The sequence below is a fragment of the Gymnoscopelus braueri genome (genome assembly GCF_963280865.1).
Source record: "Gymnoscopelus braueri genome assembly, chromosome: 19".
In the NCBI taxonomy this organism is placed as follows: Eukaryota; Metazoa; Chordata; class Actinopteri; order Myctophiformes; family Myctophidae; genus Gymnoscopelus; species Gymnoscopelus braueri.
The window spans coordinates 10,825,460-10,842,210 of NC_137621.1; the positions used below are offsets into that span (position 1 = coordinate 10,825,460).

A 16,751-nucleotide genomic window follows, 5' to 3' on the forward strand; every position below is an offset into this window, starting at 1 on the left:
TCCCCAGCGGATGCAAACTATTTCAGGGGGGTTGATGTGGGGGGGGGGGGGGGAACCTTGGGGTGGTGGAGGGGTGGAGGTGCGGGGGCATATATATAGGGCATGTACGGAGCACCTGAGTGAAGGGAAGCGCTCTGCGGCGCATGATTTAGGATGGAAGCTCCTTGGTGTTAAGGTTATCAGGGGAGGATTAATGGCGGAGAGGGGGATATATTACGGTGTGCGCCGCGTAGTGAAGCCATGTAGCGCGGCCGTCCATAAATCACTGCCGCAAAGTGACTTGGACAAGCCCGATGGCTGGAATGCTGCTCCCTGCATAGTCCCAATATCGACGTCCCTCCGCCCCCCCCCCCCCCCCCCCCTCCGTCTCCGTCTCCCCCCTCCTCCTCCCGCGCTCCACTCTTAAATCATGAAGTGGAGGAATATCAATGACCTAATTATTCCAGAGCAGAGAGTGAAATTAAAGGCATTCCCTTTTTATTGCCTTTCCCCACCCAAACAGATGGCATCCCTATCTTGCATCATCCGTGGCGCTGTTAAGAAGGATGCAGCGGTACCCACTCCCCCCCCCGCCGTCCTCCCGACATGTTGATGTGACAGGTGGAGGAATTGATTTCTCCCTAATGCAAAGACCCTCTTCCACCCAATTGATGCAGCCTGCAGGCTGTCATGGCTTTTTGCTGATAGTACCTAGCCGTGGTTTTCACCCCCCTCCATGCCCATGGCATTTCAAATGGATCATGTTTGAGTATTCATCAACGCTATTACATGGATTAAAGTTCTCAGTCGCCACGACTGATTTTGGTCATTTGGATTCCATAGAAGCCAGCAGCATGTCGAGCACTGAAAATAGCAGTGCGCGACACTGTGTATGCACTCTTATATAACTATGCGGCCCTCGTGTCTACAGTTCAACACCTACGTGCCACAGCCGATGTGACTGATATGCCCATATATGGAGATCTCTGTATTTGTCAGTCCTTGTCCCTTTTATTCCCATATATGGAGATCTGTGATGTCATCAGTATATGCCCAATTGCCCATACTGTATATGGGCATGCTGTTATAACTATTCATAGGGGTGGGCAATATGGCAAAAATATCATATCACGATTAGTTTGAGGCAAAATCACGATCCATAATCGTATCACAATTTATTATTATTTTATTATGAGTATTAATGAAATATATGATGATTAATTATATGTATATGATTATCAATATTATTATTATAAGATTTTATATATATATATATATATATATTTCTCTCGCGAAACCTGGCAACCCTGTAATAAAATAATCTTGGCTGTTTTCTTTTGGTCATGCGGAACTGTTGTTTATGAAGACGAGAACGTGGTTAATGTTTTTTTTTTATATGTAAATGACACGAAAATTACGGAAATATTAACAACTCTTTCACTGCCAGAGCATATACATTAATAAACTCACCCACTGCCAGAGATTTTTGTGTTTTATAACCTTTTCAACTGGTCACAGAAAATTTTTATCCATAATGATCCATCGATCCACCGTTTGTCGACACAAACAGGATCTGTGTCAGCTCCCCAGAGGAAACAATTTTCACCCGTGAGGTCACTTTTTTTGCCGCAGGCATGCTGAAAACACCATATTTTGTCAAAAATGCACGTCTTTCCCACCTCCCCAACTGGTCACAGAACATTTATATACATTATGATCGATTTTGGGCTTGTTTTCATAGACCTGGTTGCTTGTTTCTCTTACGAGCGAAACCTGGCAACCCTGTAAACCCTGTCACGCGGAACTGTTGTTTATAAAGACGAATGTACATGACATGAAAGTTGTGGAAATATGAACTCTCGCTAACGGCGTTCCCTTCCGGTGTGGTTTGCTACTGAGCCTACTGAGCCGAAATATTGCTGAAAGAAAATAAGTATGCTCCAAAGAGCCAAATGTATAGTGAACAATTAAAAGTAGACAAAACAAAGCCGATAAGTATCATGGATGTTGTGGTAGAACATACTGTAGCTAAACAATGAAAAGAAAGAGGACAGTGATAACAATACATAATAATAGGAAGCTTTGAATTAGCGCTGAATTAGCGCTTTGTATTATTAGATATGCACTCGTAGCATAATTCCTGGCGTCCTTGCTGAAGCGTTTTCAATGTAAAACAAACCATATGAGGATATTTTCTTTATTATAGCCAATTAACATGATGCCTTTGTTTGTGCTTTCTGTCACCATAATTATCTTATGGCCAAATGATATGCAATGGCCTCTTTTCTGTGCCTCTGTAAGCCTGATGGATGGGGAGGTGAATTGTTATGTTTATTAATCATTGTGTAATGATGATAATAATAATACATCCAATTTAAGGTACTCAAGTCACTTCACAGAAAACAAAACAAATGAGAAAATAAGGGATAAAAACAAAACATAAACGACTAAAACTTAAAATTGCAATAATATAAAGGGAAATCAAACTAGGTGGGGAAGGCAAAACTGAGGGTGGATTTTGATGGTGGGCTTTAAAAGAGTTGAGAGGGTGGGGGCAGCTTTGATGTGGGTTGGGAGAGTGGGCATGATGGGGGTGGTGGTGGAGGTCAGAGAGATAGTGGCGAGCTAGGTTGTTGAGGGCCTTGTAGGTGGAGAGCAGCATAACGTCTCTGTCGGAGTGAAAACCTCATATGTCCAAAACTGTTCAAAAGCAGCAAAAGTAGCAGATCTACAAGCTCAAAACGCGCCGCTTTGCGCCGCGTTTCGGGCTTGTAGATCTGCTGCTTTTGCTTTTTGTGTGACGCTGTAGGCTAGTGTGATCAAGTAGAGGGTTAGCCCATTCAATCCGGGAATCAATCCTTGTCTACAAGCTCATAGCGCGGCACCAAGTGCTGCGCTATGAGCTTGTAGATCTGCTATTTTTTTTTTATCGTGAAAATCTTTGAATATATATTTTTTTAAAGCCAACATTTTGTAAAATATGTTGTAGGGACCCCAGAAGCAAAGATTTGGGTTAAAAATGTTGTTTCCAAAAATATATATTTTCAAAGATTTGCACTTAATGTTCAAGATTTTTCTAGAATAGCAGATCTACAAAGCTTATAGCGCGGCACTCGGTGCCGCGCTATGAGCTTGTATATCTGCTATTTTTGAATAGCCAAAGAAAATGAAAAAATGACACACAGATGCATTCCCAGTCTTAATGGGTTAATTTACGAAAAAAACACACAGTTAAAATATGGAGATAAGAGGTTTCTGCCCCGACAGCAACGGTAATGAAAACCATTCTGTATTTATATGACTGGGAGCGAGTGAAGGTCATGCAGGACAGGTATGATGTGGTCTCTCTGGAGCGGGTTCTGGTGAGTAGGCGGCGCAGTGGTACATTGTGTACTGTAGTGTATTGAGGACTTTGGTAGAGGCACCATATAGGAGGCTGTTGCAGTGGTACATTCTGGATGGAACGAAGGCTTTGAATGAGTGTTTCTGAAGCAGTTTGTGACCGTTTGGGTCGAAGGCGGGCCATGTTGCTGAGGTGGACCAAGAGTGTTGTTAGTGAACTGGTGGACATGAGGCTGGAAGGATTGATTGATTTGATTTAATACTTTATTAGTCAGAAATGTAAGCAGCACGTGGTACTGTCTGGTAATTTAAAGGGCATTCACCCCAAAAAATTTACTTGAATTCATGGATATTCTTTAGTTTTTGTCGCATTCCTAAGCCAATAATTTGATGACCAGCGGACCGGTAGGCAGTGGTTCCGGTAGGAGACACAAAGTAGACTCTCTGTGTCTCCTACCGGAACCGCTGCCGGTCATTGAATTATTGGCTTATGAATGCGACAAAAACAAAAAAATATCCACAAATTCAAGTCTCCATGGGGTGACTAATTGATAGAATACAAGTCATTTTGGGGGTGAACTATCTCTTTAAGGCTAAAAGCATAACACAAAGGAGACTCTTTGTGTCTCCTACCGGAACCACTGCCGGTCATCAAGTCATTGACTTAGGAATGCGATAAAAACAAAAAATATATCCGTGAATTCAAGTCTCCATGGGATGACTAATCGATAGGAAAGAAAGTCATTTTGGGGGTGAACTATCCCTTTAACCCTGTCTTCTACCCTGAGCCATCCCAAACTATAGCAGAGTGTGTCTGGAATTAGGTGGGTCGATAAGAAGTCGTCATCAGTTTGTTTCGGGGAGGTCTGAAGGAGAGGGTGAGGTCGATGAGATAATTTTGGATTAATTGCGCAGCCAGCCAGCCCTATACCACCACCAGTGTCCTCTCTCACTACACCTCCACTGCAGCACATAAAGCCTAGCCAGCATCCAGGCGTCATCTCTCTGGGCACCACAGACAGAAAGAGCGAGAGAGAGAGAGAGAGAGAGAGAGAGAGACATAGAGAGGAAGAGAGCAAAGCTATTAGATCTGATAAGAGAGAGTGCATGCGGCGGTTTCGGAAGGAAGCGTCTGCCAAACGGCGCCATCGCCGTATGCGGCGGAGCAGATCTAAACACCTCATTAGGGATCCTTTGCGCGTCCGTGGACCACTTTAGTTTACCTCCCCCCAATTATCAACCCCCCCCCCCCTTCCCAGGAAAACAAAAGACAGCTGAGAAGGAGAATGAGTCACACACACACACACACACACACACACACACACACACACACACACACACACACACACACACACGCAGTAACACTACCAGTTGTGCAGCCTTCAAGGATGCAGAAAAATTTAGAGCTCCTCAACACCCCACAGGGGGCCTGTTCCGCTAAATGAATTGCCCTTTCATGTCCTTTACTGTACCCGCGTGTGTGTGTGTGTGTGTGTGTGTGTGTGTGTGTGTGTGTGTGTGTGTGTGTGTGTGTGTGTGTGTGTGTGTGTGTGTGTGTGTGTGTGTGTGTGTGTGTGTGTGTGTGTGTGTGTGTGTGTGTGTGTGTGTGTGTGTGTGTGTGTGTGTGTGTACGCGCGCTGCGTTTGAGCAGTGTGTGTGACTGTGCATGAATATACTTAACATACCGTTGTTGTCTTATCTCCATATTCTAATTTTTTTTTTTTTTTCGTAAATTAACGCCCTACTTGATCATACTACAGCGTCACAAAAGCATCACAACTATCACGATCCACAAGCTCGAAACGAGGCACGAAGCGACACGTTTTGAGATTGTAGATCTGCTACTTTTGCTGTTATTTGAATCCTGAAAAGTAAAACAGTTTTGGACATTTTGGATTTCCACCCGACAGAGACGATATTGTTGCTCTCAGGTGGAAACCTTGCATGTTCAAACATTTCTTTTCAGGAAATGGGGCAAAAGAGCCTGTGTTCCAATGGATCCCATGTTTATTTAGTCACAAGCTCTTGATAATAATTTTTATTGTTAAATATTTATAAAACTAACAGACGGATTTAGCCACTTTCAACCTGGCCTCCCTATTTTGGGCATTTGGTCGTTATAGGAGGAGAAAATGTTCAAACATTTTCAAAAGCTGCGAAAATCGCCAATCTACGATCGACTGATTGTCACCACTTTTGTGCCACACAAGTATAAAACAGGGTGTTAATAAAATCATAAATACTGAGATACAAGGTTTCAAGGACAGTGACGATGACATAACAAACACATACTGTATTATCACAACAAAAAACTATCCACTATCCACAATCATATACATGCACGTGTGTATTACACGTGTGTTGTTCTTTTTCAGATCGTACAAGCGTATGTCCTCTGACAAAACAACAGTATATCCACCACCCCCTCATGTTAGACCACGGTCCACTGTGTTCCTCTGTATATCCATGTCTATCCATGGACATTGAGTCACACACTCTCCTCCTCCTCCTCCTCACAGCGGTATGACGCTGTGGTCCCCACAGCGCTCCTAGACTGTCAATCCACTCCACCATGTCAGCTAGTGGCCCTTCACACCCACCGGGGACAACCAGCTTATTACAGCTATACTGTACTGTACACAGGCAGTGGTGGGAAAAGTACTCACATTATTTTACTTAAGTAAAAGTATCAATGCTGCAATGTAGAAATACTCTGTTACAAGTGAAAGTCCGGAATTCAAATGCGCTTGAGTAAAACTATAAAAGTGTTGGTCTCAAGATGTACTTAAAGTACCAAAAGTAAAAAGTACTCGTTTCGCAGAATGTCCCATTTCACAAGTTTTCAAATGTGTAAAATGTCTAAAAATCTTTTGAAAATAGCCAATCTACAAGCTCACAATGCGTGAGCTTGTAGATCAGCTATTTTCAAATGGACGAAATTTTAATAGGGCTGATTTCTTTAATATATGTTTTGTAATAATGTCTACAAAATCTACAAAGTAACTAGTAACTAAAGTTTTCAAATAATTGTAGTGGAGTAAAAGTACAATATTTGCCTCTTGAGATGTAGTGGAGTAGAAGTAAAAGTGCTGAAAACTGGAAATACTCCAGTAAAGTAAAAAATACCTCAAAATTGTACTTAAGTACAGTACTTAGTAAATGTACTTAGTTACTTTACACCACTGCTGTACAGGCAGACGGATGGATGGACGGACAGATAGACACACAAAGAGACAAGGCAGGCAGACAGAACAGATGGACGGACAGACAGACAGACAGACAGACAGACCACTCTGTCGTGCTGTCCAGTATGTTTGTGAACCATAAGCCCTCCCCACACATCAGAGGCTCTTGTCTATCTGCGGGCAAGCCTGGGATTGTAAATAGTTCATTCTGAGACTACAACCTTCAAACGATACTTCTTTTTATGCTCTGCTGTTGCTTTCCAGCAGACATGCAGCACGTTCACACAGACACACACCGAGCAGGGAAAGAGGGAGAGAAGGTTATATCTCCTGAGCGAATGATGGGGTTTTTTGATCCTTGTGCTGCTGCCGGCCTCCTCCGGAAAACGAACAGAGTTGGACGATACGGTACCGCGTAGGAGAGTAAAGCCTGAGATATACTCGTCCGCGTGTCAAGTTGCACACCCGAAAACACGTTGAGCTTGTAGATCAGCTATTTTTATCGTGCACACCCCCGGCACGCCACTAAGTACAAATCAGACGTGGGAGAGTGAGCGAAAGACATGGACTGTGTGTGTGTGTGTGTGTGTGTGTGTGTGTGTGTGTGTGTGTGTGTGTGTGTGTGTGTGTGTGTGTGTGTGTGTGTGTGTGTGTGTGTGTGTGTGTGTGTGTGTGTGTGTGTGTGTGTGTGTGTGTGTGTGTGTGTGTGTGTGTGTGTGTGCTTAAAAGATTGGAGAGGCAGCAAAAGAGAGAGAGATCAGAGAAATGCAGGGTGAGAGAGAGAGAGGGGGGGGATCTGAGTGAGAAGGAGCCTAGGCTCTGCTGAGTCTGGAATGATTGCTTCAACAGTTTGTCATATCGGCTTAGGGCTGACGGAGGAGAACAAACTGGAGCCAGGACTCCCACTTCCAGCCCTCCTCCTTAACCCCAGGGACTGAGCACCTTGCTTCCAGCCCTCTTCTTTAACCCCAGGGACAGAGAACCATGCTGGGCTTTATCCACTCTGGAAGGCTGGGCTTAACATTTATGTACAATTCTCTCCCCAATGGTTTTAGTGCAGTGGTTCTCAAACTTTTTCAAGTCGAGGACCGTGACCGTGACCATCCTGTTGCTATTCACTTTAAAGGTTTCATGACATTCAGTTTTACAACACAAAGTATTTATCATGGTCCTTCAAACGTGTATTAAACGTTTTAACTGAAAAATCCACTCCAGTGATCCATGGCAGGATTTTTCTCTCTGATTTCTAAAGCCTTTTCAACTGCAATGAAAAAAGAAATCTTTGCCTGCGGGTGTCGCTGTTGAGGGATTTTGACTGTCAATCATCGCCTCTGCTCCGACCCCCCCCCCCCACAAAGGAATGGATAGGGGAGGGGAGGGGCGGAGAGGAGAGGGGGCGGGATTAATGGACTGTGACATCAAAGTCCAGGGGCCAATCACAGATTACTTTTCAGCCTAATTATTCAGAAAACCCCAGACCACAGAAAATCCACTGAATGTTCAAAGTTCAGGTTTTTGGGGTATAATTGAGGTCATAAAACCCCCCCCAAAAAAAAAAAGGTTAAAATGAATGTCATATAACCTTTAATGACCGTAAACACAACATCTCTACTTTCCGCTTTATTGGCATAGAACAAGTCAGCCTAACCCAGAAGAGGTGGTAATCATGACCTTCTACTAAAACAACGGGAAGCTTACTGGATACACACATTACAAACTCTCCACCCGAAAGGGCTCAATTATTACTGAATGTAATGCTATAATTGACATTTATGCAAGTGGCAGTGCAAGTGGCATTGTGCGGGTATATCTCTCCATTTTGAAGTCAAGGACCCCCAAATTGATATTTATTTTGCCTCGGACCCCCATCTGAAAATGTTTTTGAGGACTGCGGATGAAAACTAGCATCTTTGCTAAATCCGGTGTATTTACGTCTTGACGTTCATTAATATGCATTGTCCTGTCCAAATAAACAAATGAATGAATGAATGAATTTTGTGCCAGTGACCCCCAGAAGAGAAGATTTGTGTTGAAAAATTCAGAATTATTCAAAATGTTCCCCAAAAAAAATTTGCAGGTTCACAAGCTCACAAGTTATAGTTATACTAGTTGCTACAGGGACAAGTTGTACCATAACAAGACAGGCTGTACCAAAACAATAGCTGTCAGGCCCAAATTCTTCCTCAGCTCCCCATTGCAAAATGAGAAACAATTGGCCATCTAGAAGCTCACAGTACGTCGCAGTGAGGTTGTATATCTAGTACAGGGGTCTTCAACAGGGGGTCCGGGACCCCTAGGGGGTCCTCAGAGTTACTACAGGGGGTCCGCCAAATCTGTGTGTTTTTTTTTTTACCTGAACCACTTGAACCCTAGCATCCCTTTTCTGAGGTGAACTTTAGCCAAAAATAGCAGATCTACAAGCTCACAACGCCTTGCGCTGCGTGGCGTTGTGAGCTTGTAGATCTGCTATTTTTGGTAAAGAGGTATAGGTGTAGGGGTGAAAAAGAGCAGACCAAGTAAACAAAAAAAGTTTAATCTGAAACACCATTTTATACAATATAGAGGGTCCCTGCTTCATCTCTCTCTCTCAGCTAAGGGGTCCTTGGCTTGAAAACGTTGAAGACCCCTGATCTAGTATTTTAGAATGTTTTTGAAAAATCTTGGCAGTAATGAAATGTGAGTTTAATGAGTTTAATAATATGCTTCTCTGGCGAGGATGCATTGTTAACAATATCACTGAAAAACTGGATGCATAAAGCCTCAATTCTACCACTCTTCTCCCTTTCAAATCACACTGAAGCACAAGACACCAAATCCTGTGTCACACACACACACACACACACACACACACACACACACACGCACACGCACACACCTGCGGCTATGTTTTCTGTCTCAGACCCTCACCTACACTGGCAACAGTGGAGCTAGCAGTGAGTCACACTTAGTCATATAAAACACCATGGCATTGAAACCAATGACTGGCAGAGAGAGTGAGAGAGAGAGGCTCGGTTTCTATGGTCCATCACAAAGGTGTTACTGTGGCAACCAGAACAAACCCAATAGCCAGCCTACTACTGTACCACCGAGTTATCCTCTTTACTCTGTCTGTCTCCCTCTCTCTCTCTCCCTCTCTGTCTTTCTCCATCTCATATTCTACTTTTCTCCTCACACTCCGTCATTCTCCTTGTCTGTCTGTCTGTCTGTCTGTCTGTCTGTCTGTCTGTCTGTCTGTCTGTCTGTCTGTCTGTCTGTCTGTCTGTCTGTCTGTCTGTCTGTCTGTCTCTCTCTCTCTGTCTCTCTCCATCTAATATTCTACTTTTCTCCTCACACTCCATCCTCCCTCTCAGTCCCTCCTGATTTGACTCCTTTCTCTTTCTCTCCCCCATTGCTGCGTCCTCAGCAATCCAGTTCTCAGCACTCTGCTGAAACCCCTGCTGTTTGCATTTCACTGTCGTCGGGCAGAAACCTCCTATCTCCAGTATTCTAACTTTCTCTTATGTTTTTTTCGTAAATGAATGCCCTACTTGATCCTACTGACGGCGTCACACAAAAGCGACGCGTTTTGAGCTTGTAGATCTGCTACTTTTGAATTTGAATCCTGAAAAGTAACAGTTTTGGACATATGAGGTTTCCACCTGAACAAGACAATTTCTTCCTCTCTCTCTCTCTCTGTGTGTGTGTGTGTGTGTGTGTGTGTGTGTGTGTGTGTGTGTGTGTGTGTGTGTGTGTGTGTGTGTGTGTGTGTGTGTGTGTGTGTGTGTGTGTGTGTGTGTGTGTGTGTGTGTGTGTGTGTGTGTGTGTGTGTGTGTGTGTGTGTGTGTGTGTGTGTGTGTGTACTGTACAGGTGGACGTGGGAGTGGTTCATTTCACTCCTCTGGCTCGTCCGCAGATCGAACAGCCCTTCAAGCTGGTGGAGAAAGTTGTCCGGAACGTTTTCCAGTTCCGTAGGAAGTACTGCCACAAGGGAATAGAGTAAGAAAACACCATCCATCCCTCTGCACCCCTTCTTTAAAATGCATGATTAGTTTTGCCTCATTAGTTTTTTGCCTTTATCTCTTCATCTTTCAGTCTTTCATCCTGCTGTTAATTTGAAACTTTTCATTTTTTTTCAAGTCCCAATGTTCTGGAGTTTTTCCATCTATCTTTGTTCTGTGGCTGCAGCTCTAACACAATATTATAAAACCAGCCAGGCTTCAGTGATGCCCGAGTTATACAGGGTTGACACGCCGTGTTGTGCAGCGAAAAAATAGCAGATCTTCAAGCTCACAACGAGCTTGTCCGATAACGTTTTATGTTCGGTTTTTTTCACCCTACTTCCTATGTCCTAGAACTACTTCATCATACAGTGTCACACAAAAGTAGCAAAAGTAGCCGATGTACAAGCTCAAAACGTGCCGCGAGGCGACACGTTTTGAGCTATTGCTATTTTTGAATATTTAATTCTGTAAAGTAAAATTTTTGGACATATGAGGTGTACGCCTGACAGCAACGAAATCAGGCACGATCCAACTGTGAACATTGTGCACGTCGCCAGCTCTTCATCAAAAAGCTGCCGACAGTTAAAGCGTCAAACGAAGCCAACGTGAGCGAACGCTAGAGCCCAACGCCCCCGTGCTCATTAAGACGCGTGGGCGGGCCGGGCTAACAAAGGCAGCGCTAGCTGCTCAAACGAAAGCGGCAATTATGAGTCATTGAAGTGTCATAGAAAAAGACCAGGCAGGCTCACAACTTATGTAACTCTGGAGGGCGGGAGGGGTGGGTGGAGGAGAAGGCTGAGTGAGCACTAGATTTGGGATCCTTTTGGATTTTAACGATTCCGATTCCTTAACGGTTCCCTTTAACGATTCCTATAGGGGGGTTCCAAATGGACCTTTACAGGTCTGTAACTCTGTAAGAGTTATGGGGGTCCTTGAAATTTAAAACGTTTGATTGTAATTGTATAGCAGACGTGAAGTAAGTCCACATACCAGCTCTGACAGTGAGATAAAACCAGTTCCGGAAACGGTTACAAAATGTGATAAAAACAGATTCCGGTTCGTCAATGTTTGATCCGGTTCCTCCGGGTTCTGGATCTCAACCCTAGTGAGTGCCCTGGAATCCTAAGCTCCACCACCATGACGCAAAGAGTTAAACTGTGATTTCATGGAGGCCATGAAGGCCATGGCCACCGTTGCCCCTCAGTTTGGCCTTTATGTCCCCAGCATATATTACGTTCTAAGCTTCATGCAGTACCTCTTGTCAACCGCTAGGTGTCCTATTCAACCAGGACAGGGTCGGTCTATAAATGATCAATGGAAGAGTAGGGAGACGCTGCAGAATTGTGTTAATTATATTGCATTAACATCCACTACTCTACCATACAGATTGGTTAAAAGTAACGTTCTATTAACTGAAAAGGCAGTTTTAATCACATAAACCGCTCACAACGGGAGATTGTGTGCAGAGGGAAAAATTACCAGTGGGCCAAGTACAGAGCCCTGGGGGACTCCAGTCAATGATGTATATATCGTCTCTGTCGGGTGGAAACCTCATATGTCCAAAACTGTTACTTTTCAGGATTCAAATGGCAAAAGTAGCAGATTTACTCAAAACGAAAGCCGCGTTTTGAGCCTCGTTTCGAGCTGTGGATCTGCTACTTTTGATGCTTTTGTGTGACGCTGGAGTATGATCAAGTAGGGCTTTAATATACGAAAAAAAACACAAACAGTTAGAATACGGAGATAAGAGGTTTCTGCCCGACAACAGCGATAGGGTTTAAGTGGTTTAAAAGCTCTCCCGTCGGGGGGGGTCTCCTCGTGAACGCTGATGGTTCCACTATACACTTCAGAAAGTCGACATTCCGTGTGAAAGTTTCCCTTCCATCAGTATCTGTGTGCTCGGCCTGCAGAGCTCAGCAGCAGCTATACTAAAGCGTTTAAATATTCATGAGTCATTCCAGCTCCTTGTTTGATTTCAATTAACTTCAGAGACGTTGGAAGCATTTCGCTGAGGGTTCATTTCTCAAAGCGTTTGAATTCCTCGTTATTAAATTTGCATGATCGATGCGATATCAAAGCAAAGCCTGAGAGAGCGAGTGTCAACGCTGACCCTGCTTAGTGTCACACTTGTCTCTTTTCTTTCTTTCTTGTCTTTCCCCCCCAGTAGTGGAAAAAGTACATCTCTTATTTAAGTAAAAGTATCAATACTGCAATGTAAAAAATACTCTGTTACAAGTAAAAGTCCGGAATTCAAAATTATTAGTAAAAGAGTAAAAGTACAAAAGCATTGGTATCAAAATGTACTTAAAGTACCAAAAATAAAAGTACTCATTATGCAGAATGTCCCATTTCAAGTTTTCAAATGTATAAAAATCTTTTGAAAATAGCAGATCTACAAGCTCACAATGCGTCGCATCGCGACGCATCGTGAGCTTGTAGATCGGCTATTTTCAAATGTCCAAAAATGTATATAGGGCTGAAGTGGTTAATGTATGTTTTGTAATAATAATCAAAATCTTTTTAGTAACTAGTAACTAAAGTTTTCAAATAAATGATAAATGTAGTGGAGTAAAAGTACAATATCTACCTCTGAAGATGTAGTGGAGTAGAAGTAAAAGTTTTGGAAATTAGAAATACTCAAGTAATAAAGTACAAATACCTCAAAATTGTGCTTAAGTACTGTACTTAAGTAAATGTACCCCCCCCCCCCCCCCAGAATGCTGTTCCCCGAGGCGCGGCGCCCGGAGCTGGCGGCGGCGATGATGCGCGAGGCGGACGTGGACCCCACCCTGCGCCCCACGGAGCTCACCATCCCTCAGTTCCGGGCCCTGGCGGACGCCTACGCCGGCCTCTGCGCCCAGGAGGAGGAGGAACACCCCGGCCTCCTGGAATACTGCTTCAGGGAGGAGCTGAGACTGAAGCGTCTGTACGGCGGGGGAGGGGGAGGGGGAGGGGGAGGGGGCAAGGGTCGAAAGGCCAGTAGTAGGTTGACGTATCCCAGCGTCCCCCAACCCCCGCCGGGGGCGGTGACGACGGGAACACCCGGCTCCCAGCAACCCTGTTGAAAGAAAGAGCATAAAGAATGTTCGGGGGGGGGGCTAATGGCCTCCTCTTGTCGGTACGGAGACAGACAGACAACGGAGCGCTCTTAGCGCTTTGACATTTCCACCTGGCATAAACATGCATTTTTAACCCATCTAGACCGGGAAATAATCAGTTTTTTAGATTTCTTTGGCTATTCAAAAATAGCAGATCCACAAGCTCATAGCGCGGCACCGAGTGCCGCGCTATGAGCTTGTAGATCTGCTATTTTTTGAAAAAATCGTGAAAATGTGTGCAAAAACATTTTTAACTCAAATCTGTGCTTCTGGGGGGATTCTACAAATGTCTTCTAAATCCTAACAGTTTTCTGAAAAACGTATGTTGCTATAATATCAGTGGTGCTCAAACCTTTTCATGTTCAAGGACCACCCAAAATGATATGTATTTGGCTGCCGACCCCCATCTCAAAATATATATTTTCCAGGGACCCCCACCAGAAGCAAAGATTTGAGGTACAAATGTTCCCTTTAAAAAATAATAAATAGATATATTCAAATATTTGCACTTGATGTTCACGATTTTTTTTAAATAGCAGATCTACAAGCCAATTATGCCAATATGGATAAAGTGGTTACACAGAGATGCGTTCCCGGTTTGAATGGGTTAACGTCCGTCCTCCTCTTCTTCTCTCTCTGCTCCCAAGGCAACGGGTACCTTTTGTGTTTTATACAGCCAGTCCTGGAATGGAGACAGGCACCATGATGGAGATAATGGAGGTGGGGGGGTGAGGTGATGGTAGGCTAAAATAGGCTTGGAGCATCTCCAAGACATAAAACCTGGGATGTATACTTTAGTTGCGTGCCAGTGTCGTGCACTGGAGATAGCTGATCGGCAAGCTCACAGCGCGTCGCGTTGCAACGCGCTGTGAGCTTGTAGATCGGCTATTTTTTTTCCCCGTTTGGAGTCGGGGACACAGAGAAAATGAAGAAAATGCAGAAAGCGTGTTTTCCGGTACGCAGGTGGAGGCTCTGAAGTGTGAGGATGAGTGCTGTAATGGCTGGCTACACATGCATGCATACACACATACGCCCACATTAGCGCACGCACACACACACACACACACACACACACACACACACACACACACACACACACACACACACACACACACACACACACACACACGCACACCATTCCATCTCTCGCAGCACCTGGTCCTGTGGGAGATGTTGTGGTTTAGGGAACGAGGACAAGATGGCAGCTCCATATCCAGGCTATTCCTCCTCATCTCCTCATCTCATCTCCTCTCTCTGCACTGGATGAACTGCTTATTCACAGGGGAGGTGATGATGATGAAAAGTACTAAACATTTGTCATCATGCTGAGAGAGGACTCTGGTATGAAAGAGAAACTCTTTCTTGTCCAGTGAATGAATTGCCGGCGATCCATTTTCGTCGGCGCGACATTGCATGCAGTTTAACCAGAACTTCTATTAAACACCAAGATGAATGTTTTTTTATTTTATTGGAGAAGACAAAATATTAAACGGTTATTGTTGTGAGCTACATGTCAATTTAACTTAACAATACATCAAAGAGATTTCCTGGTTAAGTTATTATAGTCATGAAGATCTTTGTTGTTTTCTGGTTTGGGGGTGTCTCTGACTTTAATAAAGCAAAGTCTTTGGTTTCATCATGTTGTGTTAGTGTTGCACAATTAGGATTAGGAAGTGTAAGATTCTGCTCTTTTTTTTTCACTTTTTTTTTTTATTGAAACATGATTTCAAAAAACAAACATACAAACAAGGGGACATACAGTACAAAAAGAAAAACTAAGACAAGACGAAATGATACAAATGAGTGTTAAAATGCACTATTCAGTTAGTTTTTTTATTTTCACTCTGGTCTCCTTATGAAGGATTTATCAAGAAGGACTTATTTATAGTCTTTCAAACATTACAATATACAGACAGTGAATTTCCATTTGGGGGAAATAATAAAAAGAAGAAAAATATGATCTACTTTGGGTGTGCAGCAGTCCTAGCTGATTCATCGTCCACATGTTCTCATGCCACGATGAGGCCATTTTCTCTAAAACATTTGAAACACAAAATTAGGCGTCATTAGAAAGATAGGAAGTCCTTTTTCCTGTAATGCTCAAATGTGTTTTTGTTATTCCACATTTTCCCCGGAGTGCACAATACTGACCAGAGCGGTTTCCTGCCAGCACAACAGATGGTTTACTGAGATTTACTCAGGAAAGCAATAATTACTTCCCTTTGGGTGCTGGGTTGATATTAATATCAACCTTTGGGTGCTGGGTTGATATTAATATCAACCTTTGGGTGCTGGGTTGATATTAATATCAAAGGTTGATCAGTACTTTACTTACTCATATTACGTCACTATGTTGGGTAGAGGCGTTGACTAAGATGACTACTCAAGAACTACAGTGATGTTCAGCTGTCAGATCAGACATTTACTCTTACCCACTAAATCACTCGGCAGCATCGATCACAAGATGGCCATGGACCGTTCCCGGTGGAAGAAAGCCATAGCGAGTATCCAGTCCAACCCAGCGGTGCCTGGAAAGCGGGCTTTAAACAGATGATGATGACCCACCTAAACCCCACTGTATATCGTTGCTGTCTGCATATTTTTTACTTTTTGTGTTATTTCGTAAATTAACGCCCCACTTGATCATACTACAGCATCACACAAAAGCATCGAAAGTAGCAAATCTGCAAGCTCGAAACGCGGCGTTTTTAGCTTGCAGATCTGCTATACTTTTGAATTTGAATCCTGAAAAGTAACAGTTTTGGACATAATGAGGTTTCGTTTCCACCCGACAGACCATTATGCTTTGTTGACCGGGGTCCCCCAGGAGGTCTCTACTTGGTCGCTTTCTTTTTTCCCCCTCTAGAAAATTGTCTTCACTGAAAATAGCTCATCTATAAGCTCACACAACGTGACATGTTGTTGTGAGCATGTAGGTCTGTTGTCTAGGGTTCATGGGTTATAAGTAGTCAACACCAAGTGGACAGTGGCCTTGTGGTTAGGGCGTCCGCCCTGAGATTGAGGGGTTGACGTTCGATTCCTGGCAGAGTCACGCCAAAGACTCTAAAAATGGTAACCAATGGAGTACCAAGTGGTATTGTAGATTGGCTCAAAGTCAGTGAAAAACCCAATGAACCAGGAGGCAGGCTTGCAGGTAAAATACAAAT

The 16,751-nt window shown here is 43.6% G+C and overlaps 1 protein-coding gene across 1 annotated transcript in view; it reads left to right on the forward strand.

Annotated features, from left to right (window-relative positions):
• The window catches only part of tfb1m (transcription factor B1, mitochondrial), a 66,644-nt gene extending 52,925 nt beyond the window's left edge, over positions 1 to 13,719 (forward strand). Inside the window, exons 7-8 of the mRNA XM_080415217.1 lie at positions 10,354 to 10,481; positions 13,203 to 13,719. Of these exons, the coding sequence (XP_080271343.1) occupies positions 10,354 to 10,481; positions 13,203 to 13,551 (477 nt within the window). The 3' untranslated portion in view covers positions 13,552 to 13,719. The remainder of the gene's footprint in view (positions 1 to 10,353; positions 10,482 to 13,202) is intronic.
• The last annotated feature ends 3,032 nt before the right edge of the window (positions 13,720 to 16,751 follow it).